The 20,028-nt window shown below is 39.4% G+C and overlaps 1 protein-coding gene across 2 annotated transcripts in view; it reads right to left on the bottom strand.

Moving 5' to 3' along the window:
• HMMR (hyaluronan mediated motility receptor) overlaps window positions 1-20,028 on the bottom strand; it is a 31,811-nt gene that overhangs the window by 4,971 nt on the left and 6,812 nt on the right. For both annotated transcript variants that reach the window (XM_042455779.1, XM_042455780.1), the window contains 9 exons: window positions 17,557-17,645; window positions 15,156-15,236; window positions 14,327-14,515; window positions 13,742-13,825; window positions 13,069-13,169; window positions 9,016-9,087; window positions 8,330-8,511; window positions 6,371-6,489; window positions 2,661-2,875 (listed from right to left, as the gene is read on the bottom strand). In XM_042455779.1, coding sequence (XP_042311713.1) covers window positions 2,661-2,875; window positions 6,371-6,489; window positions 8,330-8,511; window positions 9,016-9,087; window positions 13,069-13,169; window positions 13,742-13,825; window positions 14,327-14,515; window positions 15,156-15,236; window positions 17,557-17,645 — 1,132 coding nt within the window. The remainder of the gene's footprint in view (window positions 1-2,660; window positions 2,876-6,370; window positions 6,490-8,329; window positions 8,512-9,015; window positions 9,088-13,068; window positions 13,170-13,741; window positions 13,826-14,326; window positions 14,516-15,155; window positions 15,237-17,556; window positions 17,646-20,028) is intronic.

Raw genomic sequence — 20,028 nt, forward strand, 5'->3', positions numbered from 1 at the left:
GAAAGTCTCTACAATCCAGTGTCTTCAGTCATCAGTCTCAGGCTCCAAAGAAGCCTGTGGTTAAATATCCATTTGATATGGGGAAAGAATTAAAATAATGCATGGACCTAATGGTTCTGATACCTCTCATTCTCATTTAAGTCCTTGTCTGTATCTAAGTAAAGCCATCCCTAGATATGTGAAGGCCTGGGGAATAGGGGAATGGAAACATTTAGAAAAACACAGTTTTATTCCTTTTTTTCTGAAGTTAGAATTTCTGGAAAAATGGAAGAAAATTGATTATTTTCTTTTAGATGATGAACAAAATGTTTCAGATAAGGTTTAGATCTAAGATATTTTATCTAAATGTTTTAGATAAACTTATCTGTATCTCCCATATAATGTAAGACAACAAATAGTTGTCCTACTCAAAATGGTGGTCCATAGATAGGCATCAGTGTACAAGGCATTAGCTAATAGCTATTGTATGTATCCGGGGGGGGGGAAGAAAGTTGGAGCCAATAGACACAATACGGTATCGGTCCCTGGCACACCTGGTGAAAACCACATCAGATAACCTGAGAAACACTGATATATAGTACCAAATCATTCTAATTCCTGGCCGCAGCTTCCTTTTCACCGTTCTTTTGTTGGTTCTTTATGCCTGGTTTGACACTAAGGAGGGTTTGTTGTTGTGTGCCTTCAAGTCACTTACAACTTATGGCAACCCTATCATGGGGTTTTCTTGGAAAGATTTGTTCAGAGAAGGTTTGCCATTGCCCTCCCCAAGGAGGGCCAGAAGACACAAAATACTTTCATTTCTTTTACTAATATTAATAGTTTCTTACTTTCCTATTGTTTTTGTTTTCTTGCTTTATTCTCTTAAAAAATGACAAAACCAGAGAAGTTCCTTATAGTTCAGATGTTCCTTACAGTTCAGCACTTTGTAGCACAACTGGTAATAAAAAATAAATTAAAAAAGTAGATTGAACCTGTAATTATTGTCTGAGTCAACAGTACTTTTAACATACCAAGCATGATATTTTTATGCACACAACATATTTCACATTCCTAGAGCAACACCTTTCAATCTGTAAAGTATGCCACAGTTGCATTTAAGAAAAAACATGTTTATTAAATTATTTCCAGAAATTTTACAACTCTAACCATCTCCAAAATCTTGCAAAAGGCAGCAGAAAGGACATGACACACAAGAAGAGGAAGAGAAAAAATAAAGAGAAGAAAGTTATGTATCTGTCACGGGTAATTGATACATTTGCATTTAACATTTTAAGAAAGCAAATACACATACACACAGAGAAAGAAAGAAAGAGACATGGCTAAAATAATTAAAAGGCATATTTCTCACTATTCATGATCTAAACAAACAGGTTTGATTAATAACCATGGGATTAAAAATATTTAGGTTGAAGAACCTGAATTTAAAAGAAAATTTTAGATAATCACCATCTGTTTACATCAGTTGTTTACAATTGCTACTTGGACAGTTTCTTGCTCTCAGACTTATAATATAAATAAGATAGGACACATAAAGAAAAGGGGATGGCAGTCATGTGGGGATTAGATCCAGCAGATGATAGCTTTTGTTCTCTCATTCAGATGCCACAAGAGTAGCAGCTGGAATGGACCTAGGCATGATGGGTTTATACCTAGTTTTATATAATGGATATATAATGCAGTAATGCAATAAAGTGCTAGATGCCTTTCAATTCATAATGTCTATTATTCAGTACACATTCTTTTACACTGTCCTGTAAAATGTCTTTGGCAGAGGGGTGATGAAGTTGCTGGCTTGATGGAAATGTCATTAGCATATCAGATTCCATGAAACACTTTGTAATCCAGAATATCTGTAAACACTAACCTATGCAGTACTGATCTCGATGCTATCCATTTAGTATCTGTTAAAATATCAGTAATAAAACTAACCCTGAATACACATCTGGTGTACAGAAAATAATGAATAATTCCCACATCAAAATTTGTAATAAGCAAAATGTATGTGTCCCTTTCAACTCAACTGTTCATTGTATAGGAATAGGAAGTATTTCCAAACAGTTCCTAACACAGGAACAGATTTAGAACTAGATCTTTCATAAACAGCATGTGTAGTAGTCTCTTGGTTTACTTTTAATTGCTGGCAAAGCTCAAATAACTGAATCTTCCCCCACTACGTTAATTTCTTTTTATTGGATAGAGTATACTTATATACCATCTCATCTGTATTTGAAATGCTTAGTTCAGACACAGATTTGGCTTTGTTTATGAGAAAACGGGTTTCATCCTCATCATGCGAGTACATTTCTGTTGTCTAAAAGGGCCTTTCCCTCCTCCCCCTCCAGCCATCCTCCAGAGAATCATCCAGTCCTCCAGAAAAGATGAGAAAGGGGGAATCCATTCTGTTGGCAAACAGGGCACAGGCTGGATTTTAAAGTAACTGTTTGCTGTCTTTTCAACATATCTTTCTATATGTAGAGAGATCTTGTAGCACCTTTGAGACTAACTGAAAGAAAGAAGTTTGCAGCATGAGCTTTCGTACATTTAAGTCTATCAAAGCTCAGACTGCCAACTTCTTTATTTTAGTTAGTCTCAAAGGTGCTACAAGATCTCTCTACATACTGATTCTACAGACTAACACGGCTATATCTTTGAATACATACCTTTCTAGTTTTGCTTCCAGTTGTGCTATTGTCTCAGCTTGGGATTCAATCTTTTCTCCTAAGTACTTCAACAGTTTCGCAGCTTCAGCATCTTTGGCATGCAGTTTATCAACTTCATCCATGGTTTCTCTCAGTTCCCTCTCTAAAATCTGTCTCTCTTTAGCCACTTCTTCTTGGACAACAAACAGCGTCTGTTGCGTAGCAGCTGAGATCTCCTGAAATGGATCCAGCAAAAAAGTGTGCTTGTATACAATTAGGATAAATAATCTGCCTAGGGGAAAAAATGGACTAGAATCCTCTTGGAATACTATGCTAGCATAAAAATGGTTACACAAGCAATTTTGCTTTCTCAGAGATTGTGTGTGGACTCTCATGCAGCCCATAATTTCACAAAAACACAATCAGCCCTCTCTTACAAGTTAGATGGTAGTCGGTGAGCTAACTGACCATCAAGAAATGAGTGAGCTCAGGAATTTGACAAAAGAAATTAACACTGAGGAACACTCAATTTAATCAGCATAAAATAGGAGATATATCTCAAGGTGCTCAACACACGAATAATTTATTAATAAAAAGCCTAACATGTTTCATCCTGTGCATTTTCTCAAAGGCCTTCTTCAGGAGCTATATGAAATCGTAAAAAGAAACAATTAATAAATCCATAGTAAAACAAAGCATAGGCCCGTTCCGGACGGGCATAAAGTACGCGCTCCGTATGTACAGTGGTACCCCGGGATACGAAATACCCACGTTACGAAATTTCCGGGATACGAAAAAATCCCATAGGAAATAACTGTTCCGGGTTACAAAGGTTATTTCGGGTTACGAAGAAAATTTTGGTGCTTTTCGGTGCTATTTCACACGAAATCGCGGCTTTTCCCCATTAGCGCCTATGGGTTTTCGGCTTGCGAAGGCTTTTCGGGTTACGAAAGCGGCGGCGGAACGAATTAATTTCGTAACCCGAGGTACCACTGTACTAGGCTTAGGAAGGGGCGTCACTTCCTGATGCCCCTAACCCTACAAAATGGCGGCACCCTTCCACACAGGCACCGCCCTCTTGACGTAGCGGACGCATAGCGTCCGCACGTCATGCCCCAGAAGTGACGCCACGAGTGCACGACTAGTGCCGTGTGGCGCCACTTCCAGGGCGCAAAAAGAAGTGCCATTTTCGGGCTTCTTTTTGCCGCGTCCAGGAACCGTGCGGTTTGGCCGCTGCGGTTCCTGGACGCAGCAACTGGCAGCGCTGGCAGACTGCCGCTTTCAGGCAGTCTGTAACGCGCCATAATCTTCCAAACTATGGGACTCTTATTACGTTTCTACACTGTTTATGGCCTGTATATATGTGTTTGAAATTTAAATTCAAAAATGCCAAGAGCTGAAATTCTGCACATCATTTACTGGATAAAAAGAGGAATAAAGTGAACTAATACTAAAGGTTTGGGGATTTTTTTTAAAATGTTAGCACAAAAGGAGGAAGAAAAAAAGAAAGAAAGGTAAGTGCTTTTCTAGATAACATTCAAAGATGTTTCAATACAATCGAGCTGAAGGAAAAGGGAACTTTGAAAAACTCACAGGAAATTTAGTAGTGCAGGAAAACAAGTTCCACATTTAGGCCTCTGAGGAACAAAATTTTAATTTTAAAATCCGTTTTACCTTTCTTCTTTTCCAAATTATTTCATCCATAATATTATCTATACCCTAGAACCATTGTTGTAGAATTTTTTTCTCCCAAGCAATGGCTCATTTTGGGAATGCTTGTTTTGCTACTTATTAAGTTACAAAGGTGCTCCCCTATACATTCCTTAAGAACCCATTGTGACGACAACAACACCTGTACTTTCAGGACAGGTGAATACACTCTCAAACTTCTCCAGATAAATTGGCCACTGCCAGGGTTATGATAGGCACTCCTTTTACCTGCCAGTAAAAGTTGTTCTTGAATTTGAAGTAATTGTTAAAGCTATTTCAGCTAGTAAAACAGTGAGAAGCAGGGTGTCTCACTTCACTCCTGTCCAAAGTTTGCTTTATAATGGCCAAAACCTCATCTTGGGGTGTCCTGGTGTAAAGAGATCTCACATCCATACTAATTTCAAAGATGTTATTTTTAAAATAACTTTGTAGAGACCCATATACGAGATGGAAATTTGGGACTAAAGGGTTTTTTTAATGGTCCAAACATAGAGAAAGTAGCTCTAGAACTGAACTACAGCCTGCTCCTATTCAGAGGCCTGGAAAGAGAGTAAACATTTTATGTGTTTTTGATAAGACACATAATGGAGGTGTTCTATTCTACCCTCTGATAGGCAGCCCAAATTGAGACAAGGTGGATTTGATTATTTTAGTGATAGCTACTGTGAGGGTCTTCTCACATAAACTACACTGATCTTTCTGAAAGCTGTAGGGGAATCATTTTTATAATGAACACTGTACTGGACTACAATGGCTGCTCCCTTGTCTTGTTTCTTTAATAATAATAGAAGACCAATTCTCTTAAGGCTTGTTATGCCCGATACATTTATTTAACAGGGGTGGAGCTCTGTTTTCTAACCTAATTCTTGAAAGATAATTGCTTAGAGTGTTACAGCTGGGCCTCTCGGAGGAGGGGCTTAAGCAGGGAGGGTATTCTGAAACCCACTGTGATGTCTGAAGATTAAGACTATGTTCAGCACCTTGAAATGTGTCTCCTGTTTTCTAACTCAAGTAGTCAGCACCTGTTGCACTATTGTGGATCCAGCAATTAGCTTATATTCAGATCACACTAAGAGTGTAGAGGATCTTGGCCATTCTGTTTTAACAGAGGAGGTTAAAAAACGATCTAAGCTTAATATTCCATGGTTTCAATTTTTTCCAAATTTACTCCCCCCTCCCCCTCCCCACAGAATGTCCCAAATTAATTCTAGTGGGCATGGAGGACATTTCTATCATGTTTGGAGGCCCACTGATCCACAGGTGAAAAATACAATTCTTTGCAAAAGTGTCTCTGCTCCACAAACATTTTTTGCTCCAAAATGTCCACTACAGGATTTGGAGTACATTTCTACCAAATTTTGCAGTCCCCCAGGTCAATTTATGCTTAAGAGAGGTTCTTTTTGAAACTCAAAACACAGTGAAAATGCCCCCATGCCCTCTAGTCTAGAAGTATTTGTGGGCAAAAATCCATTTTCTTTGTGGGAGCAGGTGCAGTCTTCCATGGTCTCTGAGCGCCCTAATGTGGACCCCTAGCCTTCCATGGTTGCCCACTGCTCTTCTAGACAAAGGGATAAATCAAGTGCAGCAGTGGTCACAATAAAACCTTTTACCTCTTCGTCCTCCATCTCTGAACCACTTGACAAATGGCTCCTGCAGGCTTTCCCGCTTCCTAGAGTCACATGTTTTAGGTGGCATGAAGGACTACAGTGGATTTGATTCTCCTCTCCAATTCCACTGGTCCACCAGTGGAAACGCACTATTTTATTCATCCCATGGATGCTATTGTTCAAAAGTAATTTGAGAAGTTTCCAAGGTAGCTAGCCATCCTGCATTCTTTTAAACACTGCCATTTTAATCTGGTCCATCATGCTCCCATTACTTTCAGGAATGGGATATGTGAGAAAACTCCAAGGGCATAGGACTGACACCTATCCTGCAACTTCTCTCCATCCCCTCACTGATTTTTCTCTTTCTGAAAAGTAAACAGCTAGAGCAAATCCTTAGCCATTTGTCTTATTTACCTTACAGATTTCCTTCTGCTTTTGGTGCTCCTGTTTTTCTAGATGCAACTGTTCTTTCAAACATTCTATCTCAGCATTCATAGCTCGTTCTTTTTCTCCATATTCAGTTAACATTTTCTCTAAAAGAAAATTTGCTCATTACATAAAGTCTGTTGATACATATATAGTATATATATATATATACACACACACACACACACACACACACACACACACACACACACACAAATATGCTACTGTTAGAATACCCTACAAACCCTCCCTGGAATACAGGGAAGTTTCCCACGTGAAAGGCATGCTGGCCCAAAAACACATGAAAGAACTAGACAGCACTAAATAAAGGTTAAATGGGTTTGTTGATCATGCCATCTCCCTCAAGCTTTATGCATATCCTCTGACAACAGGGATTGAGCGAGTCCCATTGCAACGCAATTAAAGGCCATAATTCCTTCTCACCCCGAGCTGTGTTCCTGTTCATTCCTTTCTATCCAATCATCCAAGGGTTTTATCATATCCAATCAATTTTGGTACTCCAAAGTTAAAGCCATCAGTCATTCCAGAATCCCATTGTCAATTTCCTGAGAAGACCATCAGGTCTTTGTCACATGATAGGATACCACCAAGTACCCCTCAAGGCAAGGACATCGGATATAAATATCTGTCCCAGACATAGCCTTCCCGTGAACATAGTCTGCACTCAGTTTGCCCATGGATCCTGTTGCACTGAATGTTTGTGTGCATCTTTGAAAATGTCTTAATAAAACAATTTTATTCATAAAACTGGAGTCTTTCTGCAGTTAGTACCACTGCCGCATCCACTGAGAGATGGCAGTCAGACAAGAAGAAACTTGGTATTCAAGCCCCATCGAAAGGTCAGGGGTGGAGAGATACAACTGAGTGTCGACGGCGTACAGATGATAGGAGAAACCAAAAGAACAGATGAGTTTACCTAGGGACAGTGTGTATAGAGAGAACAGAAGGGGACCCAAGACAGAGCCCTGGGGAACTCCAACAGATAGGGGAACAGAGGACGAAGTCTGACCACCCGTGACCACTGCAAAAGATCTATCTGACAAGTAAGATTTAAACCAGTTGAGAGCAGAGTCAGAGAACCCAAGGTCAGAAAGTAAATCAACCAGGAGACAGTGATCAACAGTGTCAAAGGCTGCAGACAAATTGAGAAGAATGAGAATAAAGTAGAGGCCGTTTGCCTTGGCCCGCAAGAGATCGTTTGAGATCTTGGTGAGGGCTGTCTCTGTAGATAGATAGATAGATAGTCTAGACCTAAGCTGAATCAAATGTACAGTATGTGGTCATTTTAAACATACCAGTGGCTCTTAATCTATGGACATTTAGATGTTTTGCATGTCAGCAGCTATCAGAATCCCTAGCCATTGTCACTGTCAAGACTTGGAACATGGTATAAACAACGTAAAACAGTTAAAAGCATGAATCAGCTTCTTTTTTTCTGTGACAGGAATGGCCATTCATTTTATTAAATAATGTTTGAAAAACTGGGCTACTTAGTTTTGGCCTATGCATCATACTATGCTTTCAGTAAAATCCATGTTCTTAGTTCAAGTAAGACCACAAGTCATTCCATAAAACCATTATACACACTTTAGGAGGAGACACAAGCTTAGGGTTAGGAGACAACTTTTTATGCATATTTCTGTCATAGTGTAAGACACTTTTGGTGCTAAAAAGGAATGGTGAGGTTCTAATGGGAAAATAAGGATAGTCCTATCACAAGTTTTCATCTATCTGACAGTGAAGAATTTGTATTAGGCAGAAAAGAATTTAGATAAATGTACAGTAAATATTTTTATTCTTCACAAGAAGTGGATGTGATATACACTTCAGCTGAATCGCAAAGACTAACCAAAGGAAAACAAATGGATCCTCTTTTGAAACAAACAGAGAATGTTCCACTAAAGCACAATATATATTTGGAGTTACCTTTTTGGTCTTCAGTCATCTTGTACTTTTCATTCAGCTCTTTGACCTCTGTTGACAGCATTGTGTCTTTCTGTTGAAGAGCAGTCTGTAATTTTTCAATGTCCTTATTCTTGGCTTCTATTGTTTCCTCTAAATGGGTGATATCTAGATTGTATTTATCACCCATTTGTTCTGCAACATTCCTGTTGGAAAGACAGACAAATACCTACTTTTTATTGTAGTTTATTATCTTTTTTCAGTGTCTCCCTCTTCTCTGTCTTCTTCCTAAAATTAATCCTATCTTTCTTCTCCTGCTTCTCTCCATACCATTCCAACAGCAACTCCCATCCACGTGCAAAATATCCCAACCAACATTATACAGGTGTCACACAGTCTTCATGCAGTCTTCTTGCCTATGTACTATTATATTTTTAATATTTATGTAGCATTACAATAGAGCCAATTCACCATATCCTGAGAGCAACTATATGGACATAAATCCTCAGTTAAAACCTGTGACACCAACCTCATGGCTCACACATAGAACTATAGATTGAGGATATTGCAGCTTTGGGTGCTTGTAGATTTACACTTCAGGAGATGAACATGTGAAAATAGAATCATATATTATTTCTATTCCCATGTATGAAGGAAACTCTAGGATTGTCTCAATAAACCAAATCAGTGTTTCTGTATACTCGACTTACCCAAGTTCTGCAATATATTCTAAGAGCTTCTCTGAATCATATTTCTCTTCAGACTGTTTCTCAGTTTCCATCCTAAAATCAAGATGAGGAGAGCACAACATTATCTTTTAGAGATTGGGTAAAAAATATTTTAATTACTAGACTGGCAGAATGGAAGGTCTGATTCATCTATTGCATCTACTGTTTATATTTATTTATTTATTTATTTGTATCCCGCTCTTTTCCCAGGACTGGGACTCAGAGCAGCTTCACAGTATTTAAAAATAAAAATAGTACAATAAAATAAAAAGTACATTGAAAAGAATTTTTAAACTGGTCCAACATCGAACATCCCAGCCTGTTCTTATAGTAAATCCCTAAATGCCTGTTTGAACAGGTAGGTCTTCACCTGCCGGTGGAAGGCCATCAAGGAGGGAGCCATTCTGTTCTCCCTGGGCAGGGAGTTCCCGAGTCTAGGGGCAGCCACTGAGAAGGCCCTCTCTCGTGTCCCCACCAACCATATTTGTGATGATGTTGGGACAGAAAGAAGGGCTTCCCCAGAGGATCTTAGAGTCCGGGCCAGTTCATAACAAGAGAAACGGTCTGCCAAATAGTGTGGACCTGAGCCATGTAGGGCTTTGTAGGTAATAACCAGGACCTTGAATTGTGTCCGGAAACAAACTGGTAGCCAATGAAGCTGTTTCAACAGGGGCATTGTATGGTTTCTGTAATCTTCCCCCGTTAATAGCCTGTCAGCAGCTCTTTGAACCAACTGAATTTTCTGAACACTTTTCAAAGGCAGCCCCATGTAGAGTCCATTACAGTAGTCCAAACAGGATGTAACCAAGGCATGTACCACCATGGCCAAATCTGGCTTCTCAAGGAACGGGTGCAGTTGGCGTACAAGTTTTAAATGTGCAAAAGCACTCCTGGTCACAGCAGAGACCTGGGCCTCCAGATTCAAAGCTGAGTCCAAGAGTACCCCCAAACTGCGAACCTGTGTCTTCAGGGGGAGTGAGACCCCATCTAACACAGGCTGGATCCCTATTCCCCGATCTGCCTTCCGACTGACCAGGAGCACCTCTGTCTTATCTGGATTAAGTTTCAACTTGTTTGCCCTCTTCCAGTCCATTACTGAAGACAGGCACTGGTTTAGAACCAGGACAGCCTCCTTGGATTGAGGTGGGAAGGAGTAGTAGAGTTGAGTGTCATCTGCATATTGATGACACCGCACCCCAAAACTCCGGACAACTTCTCCCAGTGGTTTCATGGGGGTCGAACAGGAGTCCCCCAGTACCACCTTCTGAGTTCGCCCCTCCAGGAAGGAATGGAGCAGCCACTGTAGAACAGTACCTCCAAGCCCCATCCCAGAGAGGCGGTCTAGAAGGATACCATGATCGATGGTATCAAAAGCCGCTGAGAGGTCCAGGAGAACCAACAGAGACACATTCCTCCTGTCCAGTTCCCTGAGTAGGTCATCCACCAAGGCGATCAAGGCTGTCTCTGTTCCATAGCCAGGTCTGAAACCGGATTGAAATGGATCTAGATAATCCGTTTCATCCAGAAATCCCTGGAGTTGGAAAGCCACCACACGTTCCAGAACCTTGCCCAGAAATGGTAGGTTAGACACTGGCCGATAGTTTTTCATTATTGTGGGATCTAAGGATGGCTTTTTTTAACAGAGGCCTTACAACAGCCTCCTTTAGGCAGGATGGAATTCTGCTTTGTTGTAAGGAGGCATTGATGGCCTCCTTTACCCGTTCAGTCAGTCCTCCTCTGGCCTGTTTAACAAACCAAGAAGGACAAGGATCCAAGATACACGTGATGGCTTTTACCTCTCCAAGGATCCTGTCCACACCATCAGGCTGCACAAGTTGAAAAGTATCCATTAACATTGGACTGATAGGAGCCAAGGTTGCACCAACTGAGACTGTATCAACTGTAGCATCCAAGCTGGAGCAGATCTGAGCGACTTTATCTGCAAAATGCCATGCAAATTCTTGACAGCGAGCCTCTGAGTGGTCTGTATCCTCTACCTGAGGGTGAGTGTGTAAAAGGCCCCATACCACTTGGAACAGCTCTGCTGGCCGGCTCCTTGCAGATGCAATTCTGGCAGCAAAAAATGATTTCTTCGCTGCCCGCATTGCAACAGTGTAGGTTTTCAAATAGGCTCTAGCCCGTGTTCGATCACATTCACTCTGAGTCTTCCGCCAACGTCGCTCTAGTCTCCGTCTCATTCGCTTCATCACCATCAACGCCCTGGCCACTTCCCTATTCCAAAGGCTGGCCAGGGCTTCAACAGAATCGCCTGCCAAGGTGACAGAAAACTCCCCAAGAGCCCTCAGGAATCCATCTGGATCCATCAGCCTCTTGGGGCGGACCATTCTAATTGGTCCCCCACCCCTGCAAAGGTTCTGAGTCCCAGTGAGTCTAAATCTGACCAGATAATGATCTATCCATGACAATGGAACTGTGGAGAATTCTTTCACACCAAGATCATAACCATCCCACCCAGTACAGAAAACAAAGTCCAGAGTGTGCCCAGCAGCATGAGTAGGTTCAGATACCACTTGAGAGAGACCCATGGTTGTCATGGAGGCCATGAAGTCCTGAGCCACTCCCGAAAGGGCAGTCCCAGCATGGATGTTCAAGTCCCCCAGTACTAACAGATGTGGAGACTCCAACACCAACCCCGAGACTATCCAGGTCAGCTCAGGAAGGGAGACTATTGTGCAGCGGGGTGGGTGGTACACCAACAGAATCCCTATTCTGTCCTGGCCACCCACCTTTAAATAAACACACTCAAAATCTGTAGACTGTGTGAGGGGGCATCTGGTCAGGGGGATGGAATCACAATAGACTACTGCAACTCCCCGCCCCCCAGGCCTTGCCTGCTGCTGCACAGAGAAACCTGATGGGCAAAGCTGAGAGAGATTGACTCCTCCAGTCTCATCCAACCAGGTTTCGGTTATACATGTCAAGTCAGATTGTTCTTCCAGGATCAGGTCCTGAATGGCAGCTGTTTTACCATTCACTGATCTGGCATTCAGCAGCAGCAGCTTCAACCCAGGGAGACTGTTACCAAGGCTATTCATACTATTTGGATGGGGAGACAGCTTGTTGTTCCTGCAATAAGAACTGAAAAAATGCACACAGCAAAGAATACATTTACCGTATATACTTGACTATAAGTTGACCTCATATATAAGTTGAGGGTAAGTTTTGGGGGCAAAATTATGGATTTTGATGACCTGTGGATAAGTCAAGGGTAAGACTTAGGGGCATATAGTAAAGGAGCTGAAGGATGAAGCAAAGCAAAACAATGTCAAAGAATTTACAAAATTCCAGCAGACATAACTCTTTGTGCTCAGTCTTAAGGCTGGATGGATGAGAGAGTAGAGGGAGTCAGATTATACTCTTGCTTTTCACTAGGGGATGGTTTCTTCATTTAAATAAGACATAAGGTACAGTACTTGCATTGACCCATGGATAAGTCGATTCAGGTTTTTGGGTCAATTTTTTGACCTAAATTTCTAGACTTATACATGAGTATATACAGTAAGAAGTGGGTCTTACATTAATACTATTGTGCATAATCATATTTCCCCCTACAATATAAGGTGAATCAAGGTTATTGTTCTTACCATATATCAGATTACATTAGGGCAGTGGAAAGAATTATAGGGCCTTCAAGATCATGTCTGATTGCAACTTCAACGTCAAGCATTGCTTACTAATGTACCTGCTGGGAAACCAGTCAAACAACATCTGAAGACTATATGATCCCCACGCTTGCAGTAGGGGAACAATAGAGCGAGTACCAAATCAGCAAACATAAGTTCATACAGTATGAGCATAAGCCCATACATTTACTTGTCATTATCCTCTCCCAACTCACAATCCAAGCCTGAAACATTCAATGAAAAAAAACAATCCTTCAGTTTCAAAAGGTGGCTGAGAAAGTAACACATGGCTATTTCACAAAGTAAGGACAATTAACCACATTTATCTTTGCCTTCATTATACTGAAGTTAACACAAGAATTAACAGTTGAAAATGTGTTGTTTGACTTACAGTTGTTCTTCCAGCTGTGCTACTTTTTCTTTTGAATGTTCCAAGGTTCCTTGGGTTACATTAAGTTTAGAGTCCATGTCTTTCTGCTTAACAAAGGTGACCTGAAAACCCATAGTCAGAACCACTGAGTTATGACATTTTCTTTTATTTATTTAAAATATTCACACACTATCCTTCACAGAAATTGGACCTCAGGGCAGCACACATTTAAATTCTTATATCAGAATTTAGAAGATGATTGGATCATTGAATCTGCCCTTATGCAAACTTTATTTAGCCAGGAAGAAATTTATATACAGCAGAACAGCATGGGTTACCTGTGATTTACCCAGTATCAGCTGAACTCCTGCCTCATCAATTTGAAATTGTGCCATGTAGAGATTCACAAGGAAAAAACAGAGGTTCTAGCATGTCAGCATTGACTCCTACCATCTGCCACACTGAACATGTAGCTAGATATACTGTAGCAGAAACTCATCGAAATCAGCAGTAGCTGCACTGTAACTTCTCTCCCTAATATTTTCACTGCTCTTTGTGTTGCTCTTTGAATGTTTTTAAATCTATTATTTTTAACTGCTTCAAATTATTGTTATGTGTGCTTCTCATGTGATCCTCTCAGATTTTGTGAAATCAAAACACTATACAGATATTATAAAAAGAAAGATAACCTCACCCTCTTTGCATTCAGCCGATTCCTGAGCTTCATTAACTCTACCAATAGACTGCTCACTTTTTTCTGTGCCCCATCTTCAAAACACTTAAATGGCAAGGAGGGAGAGAGAGACAGAGAGTGAGGGATGTGGTGGGATGGGGAAAGTTTTGCTTTCAAATTTCTATCTGACCAAATCATTCCAGAAACCACCCTGAAGATAAGGTAGCCAAGAACCAACAAGCCAATGATAATATTTTTCAGTTCACTGATTTCAGTGTGGGAGAATTAAGAGGTTAGGTCCCATGGTGTCCAGTGAAATTAATTCCCAAGTTATTTATGTGGGACTGACAAATTAAACATTTGCTCATAATATAAAAAAGTATCTGCATCTTATGCCATTTTTTAAAAGCCGGACGGCTCCGAATGATAGAAATGATATAGAAATCTTCACCTTGAAACTCAGCATTAAAAGGAAGCATGGACCCTACTTGAGTTTGTCACTGTCTATGATTACACTATGGAATGAACTGCTACTTTCAGAAGTAACTAGTTATGCTACCTTTACAAATAGACAAACACCACAGAAGACCCAAAGACCTTATATACCTTTGTTTTGAGCAATTCATTGGTCTTGCTCAACTCCAGAAGCTGTTTTTCCAGAGAAGCAACATTTGCCAGAAGAGAAGTTTTCTCTCTCAGTATAGCACATAGCTTTGATTCAGATTTCTCAAGGTCTTCCTCCAGGGCTTGCAGCCTTCTATCCTGTTGTCCTCGTTCTGCAATTAGCACACGTATCTACAATATGCATGAAGGTATTAAATGAACTGATAGAGGGTAAATGATCCCAGACATTCTATTTTGTGTCCCATGTGCATAATAGCATGTACCACCGAGTTTAAATACTACTGCTAATCCAACTAAATTAGACTCATTCAATCAACTGCTGAAAGGCAAAACATTTATTATGTAAGTCCTATGTTTTCAAAGAAATATAAGAAGTGAAACGAAGAATCAAGAGAGACTAAAACATTTTGACAAGTGCAGCAATAATGCTACAAGAATTCAGTATGAACACCAGCCTGTGAGTTATCCATGTATCCTGCTGAGGGAAATGCCTCTTCTGATACAAAAAAATTGTTATTATTTTATGCATCACTTGAAAGTCTGGGGAGAAAGGGAATACTGGGAGAATATAGTGTACTCTAAGGTCTAGTATATTGTGTCACTGTCTATGAGAAGGAAAAGTTGATTAAGAGAAGGTAAAGTTGATTATGAGAAGGTAAGTTGATTAAGCTTGAATACAGTTTTAAAACTAGAAAACAAAAATCAGACAACTATTATATAGATATTGTTAAAGAACTAAAATTTTGATATTCTCCACTAGATTGTTAAAGTTAATTGCTAGCCTCATTAAAGAAGATAGTGGTGCAAATACCTCTTTTTCCAGCTCCTTTTGGTTTTTCATATCTTTCAGGACAGTCAAATCCTTTTTAGCCTTCATTCCACAATTACTTGGCTTTGAGTGCAAGAAGCAGAGAAACCAGATTAAGGTTAAAAACCAGAAAATAATTTTTGTTTTCAGGCATATTTCAGGAAAGCAACATTTAAAAGTATAAACTCAGTTTATCTGGAAGGAGATTTGACACTTGCAGCTAGAAATACTATACAGTGGTACCCCGGGATACGAATTGATCGCGTTACGAAATTTCCGGGATACGAAAAAGTTCCATTGGAAAAAACTGTTCCGGGATACGAAGGTTTTTTCGGGTTACGAATTTTTTTTCGGCGCGAAATTCAAACGCGCGGCTTGCCAGCGCTAACGGAAAGCCCTTTTCGGCTTGCGAAATGCATTGGGTTACGAACGCCGCGGCGGAACGAATTAATTTCGTAACCCGAGGGAGCACTGTATTTCTAAATACCAGGCTTACATCCACAGGGATATCTAACAGTTATACCAGTGTCACTTTGCTGAAAATCCACAGAAGAATAATTCCACAAAATTTAAATGTGGCAGTTATCTTGTTTCAATTAGAACTGTGAGTTTGAGTATTGTCTACATCCATATTAATAACCCAAGACAGTTGTTAGTATGGGTTTTATCTTCCCATATTTGCCTAACAGATTACTATACTAACAGAATGATTTAGGTCTTATCAGAGCTTGGGAAATTATGTTTAAAACGTATTAAATGTTAATTTTCCGAAGTAGTAGTGTATTTATTTGTACCCTGCTTTATGCACAGCATCTTACAATTTAAAATAATACAATGAAAAACATACAAAAATCATTAAAATAGAATTAAACTATTACAGTATCAGAACAAATCACACAATAAAATAATAAAATGCCATTAAATGACATAAAAGCTCTTTTAAAAGTTCAGTTTAAAACAATAACAACACACCCTATCCTGTTCTTTAAAAACTCTGTCTTAAAAGCCTGTCTGAATAAAAGGGATGATAGAAGAAGAACAAGGAGGCGGTCATCCTGGCCTCCCTGGGAAGACAGTGCCAGAATCTAGGGGCAGCCACTGAGAAAGCCCACTCTTATGTCCCTACCAATTGTATTTGTGATGGTGGTAGGACTGAGAGAATCTCCTGATGATCTCAGAGCCTAGGCTGGCTCATGAAGGAAGGCACAGGATGCTTGGTTAGTGCTACCTGTTATTTGGTGTTGTATTGCTATTAATGTATTACCTTTAAAACTATTTTTTTTTGCAAATACAAAATTAGCCCCCCAAAATCCTTACCTTCAAAAGAACATTTAAGATGCAATGAACAGATTCAAGTCACTTAAAACTAAATCAACAACTACGTTACCAGTTCTCATATTACTTTTTTAAAAAAATTGTAATGTTTCTATGAATTGATGTCTATGTTGGACAATGAAAAAAGCTAAACATGATAAAAAACATAAACTCATTCTAAACGTAGTGTGGGAGGAGAGTATTACAGGGACTATAGACTGCCAAGACAAATGAAGGAGTCTGACAGCAAATCAATCCTGAATATTCACTAGAAGCCAAAATCACTCAAGTGTGTGATAGCCGCAGCTTATATCATGAGAAAAGGTGACTCATTGGAGAAGGCAATAATGCTGGGAAAAGTTGAAGGTAGCAGGCAAAGAGGAAGACTGTATTATAGATGGAATGACTTTTGAAAAAATGAACTCATGGCTTTGCATTTGGAAGAGTTAAGCAGGGCTTTTACTACAGGATGAATTTCCCTTATCTGATATGCTTGGACCAGAAGTGGTTTGGGTTTTAGATTATTTTGGATTTACGAATGTTTGCATATACATACATAATATATCTTGGTATCATAATATGATATCTTTCATACATACATACATACATAATATGATATCTTGGATATGGGACCCAAGTCTAAACACAAAATTCATTTATGTTTCATACACACCTCATACACATAGCCTGAAGTTCATGAAACAAAGTTTGTGTACACTGAACCATCAGAAAACATAGGTGTTATAATCTTAGCCACGCATGAAGAAAGTTTTGGGTTTTGGAATATTTTGGTATTCCGGATAAGGGAGACTCAACCTGTAACAGGGACTTTTGGAATTCTCTCATTCATAGGATCATCATAAATCAAAGCCAACTTGATAACACAGAATAATAACAACATCAGCATGTTACACATAACTTCCATCCTCTGGCTGTTATCCATTATATTTCAACATATGTTACAAACTTCTCTTTAGGGACAAATGATCTCTTGTCTCTTTGTCAAATTGGCATGGTTATCAAATAATAATAGCTTTCAGTGATGACAAAGAAAAGTGCCGAGAAGGAATAGCCATAATATGAATACTACCCTTGACCGCTGAGCTGGGAGTTTTCTTCCATTTGCTGGGGAAGATGTTGGTTTTATATTACTGGGAATCTGCTGGTTTCCAGCATCCCCTATGAAAGGAAAGAAGCAAATATGTGAGACATTTAGTTATCCATCATGAAAATGCTTTCAACAGATTATATTTTTAGTTGTTGATCCTATAGTCTTAGATGGGAAATGTGAGATGTACATTATCTGTTTAACTCTCTGCTTATAAAGAGACAATTACAAGAATTGTTTATGTCTCATATTACAGCTAAATTAACAGGTCACCAAAATTTTAAGAAGTGTTACCTAGTTGAAGACACAGATTTAAATCCAACTGCTAGTCCCAACCAAAGTAGACCATTAAATCAATTGCTTAATGGCAAGTCAACACTTCGGTAAACCATTCCCTCTTCCCCCCCCCCCCCCGCCAGTTAATCTACTCTTGTTAGGCACAGGCAACTGAGTTTAAATAAGGAGTGAACACAGAATACACAGAACTATAATTGCTTCCCCCCCATCAGATAGAGAAATGTTTTTATTGATTTACTTCATTATATCCCTTCTTTCTCCCAAACTGGTACCCAAGGTGGTTTGTTTGACTTGAAAGTGCATCTGTATTTGGAAGTGAGACACTTGTGCACAACAGACCTTTGAAAATTAAAAAAGTGGGCCACATACAAGCCACAAGCTCATCTTCAATAGCATTCCGTATAAGAAGGTTAAAAGTTTGATATTATTTGTACAGTACTGTACAAATTCATGCTTTTTATCTTGCTTTTCCACTAGGAAGCAACACTCAATGTAGCTAACAATAATTAAAAACCAGAGGAAAGAGAAATGAAAAGCAACAGACCATAAAATAATTAAAATTATATTAATCAACAGTTAAGATCAACAATACTCAGCAGTTTTAAAAGCCATCTGAAGAGTAGCATCTTCCAAGATTATGGAGGTGCAATGTGAAGTAAGTGTGTGTGTGTGTGTGTGTGTGTTTGTGTGTTATATTGATTGAAATTAATTGGTTCAACTATTTTTTTTAGTGTTTTAGTTGTTTTAATCACATTTTTGAATAATGTTGATGTTTAATTCCTTTTTAAATTTTGTAAATTAATATTAAGACGCTGACTCTATTGATTGCAAGATCGGCAGGTTGGCAGTTCGAGGGCCATGTGCTGCGTGATGGGGTGAGCTGCTGTCACTAGTCCCAGCTTCTGCCAGCCTAGCAGTTCGAAATTGAAGTACAGTAGATAGATAGGTACCACTTCTCCATGAGAGGGTAACAGCATTTGGTGCAGTCATGACCATCAGAGCAGTCCTCCGACAACGCTGGCTCTTCGGCTTAGAAACAGAGATGAGCACCGCCCCCCTACAGTCAGTTATGACTAGACATTCATGTCAAGGTATGACCTTTTACCTAAATTAATGTTTTAGTTGGACCTTTTAAAATTATTCTAAGCCACCGTAAATCCCATTTTAGGAGAAAGGCAAGACAAAAGTGCAATAAATAAATAATAAAAGCAGTGGGAGTGGGAACTGATCAGAACTCTGAGAGAAACAGATTCCACACTCAGGAAGCCTTCTTGTATGTGTTTCAAGTGGACCAAAGCAGGTTGCAAGATCTTTTACACAGGACAGACTGTCTCCTAGGCTGCATCTGCACTGCAGAAATAATCTGGTTTGACACCATTTTAACTGCCATGGCTCATTGCTATGGAATTCTAGGATTTGCAGTTTGTTGTGGCAACAGAGCTATCTGACAGAGAAGGCTAAATGTCTCACAAAACTACAAATCCTACAATTCCATAGCATTTAGCCACAGCAATTAAAGTGATGTCAAACTGGATTATTTCTGCAATGCGGGTGCAATCCAAATAACCAGGTCCTAAATGATTTAGAGCTGTAAAAGTTAAAACCAATATAAACCTGTTTGGCATTTGGTGAGGACACAGAAGGGAGTCTTCATAGTGGCTTCCTCCAAGTTATGGCAGGTTTGGTTTACCCCCTTTCTCTGCTCTTTCCGGCACCAGGCAAAGGCCCTTTTATTTAGGCAGGCCTTGGGCTTGTAATTTACTGTGGCAGAAGGGTCTTTATACTATATGGATAAAAGGGTGTTATACTTTTATCCATCTTATTGTATTTTAATGTGTATTTAAACTATTTCATTTATTTTTCAATATAGTTGTTTATTAAATGTTTTTATTTTTGTTTCTAAATATGTAATAAATAGGTTTTAGCTGTACTTTAATTTGTTAGAAGTCACCTGGGTGCTATGCCCAGAGAAAGGTGGGATATAAATTAATAAATACACTTCTTAAATTGTGTCCACCTTCTTCCACCTATCAAATAAATTTGCTGATTTACAGAACTGGACACTATATTAAGATTTAATATATGAATGTATTCAGTGAGATTTGATTGCAGGTTCATTGTACATAGGACCGCAACCCAAGTCAGGAAGAAACATGA

The sequence above is a fragment of the Sceloporus undulatus genome, chromosome 2 (genome assembly GCF_019175285.1).
Source record: "Sceloporus undulatus isolate JIND9_A2432 ecotype Alabama chromosome 2, SceUnd_v1.1, whole genome shotgun sequence".
NCBI classification, from domain to species: Eukaryota; Metazoa; Chordata; class Lepidosauria; order Squamata; family Phrynosomatidae; genus Sceloporus; species Sceloporus undulatus.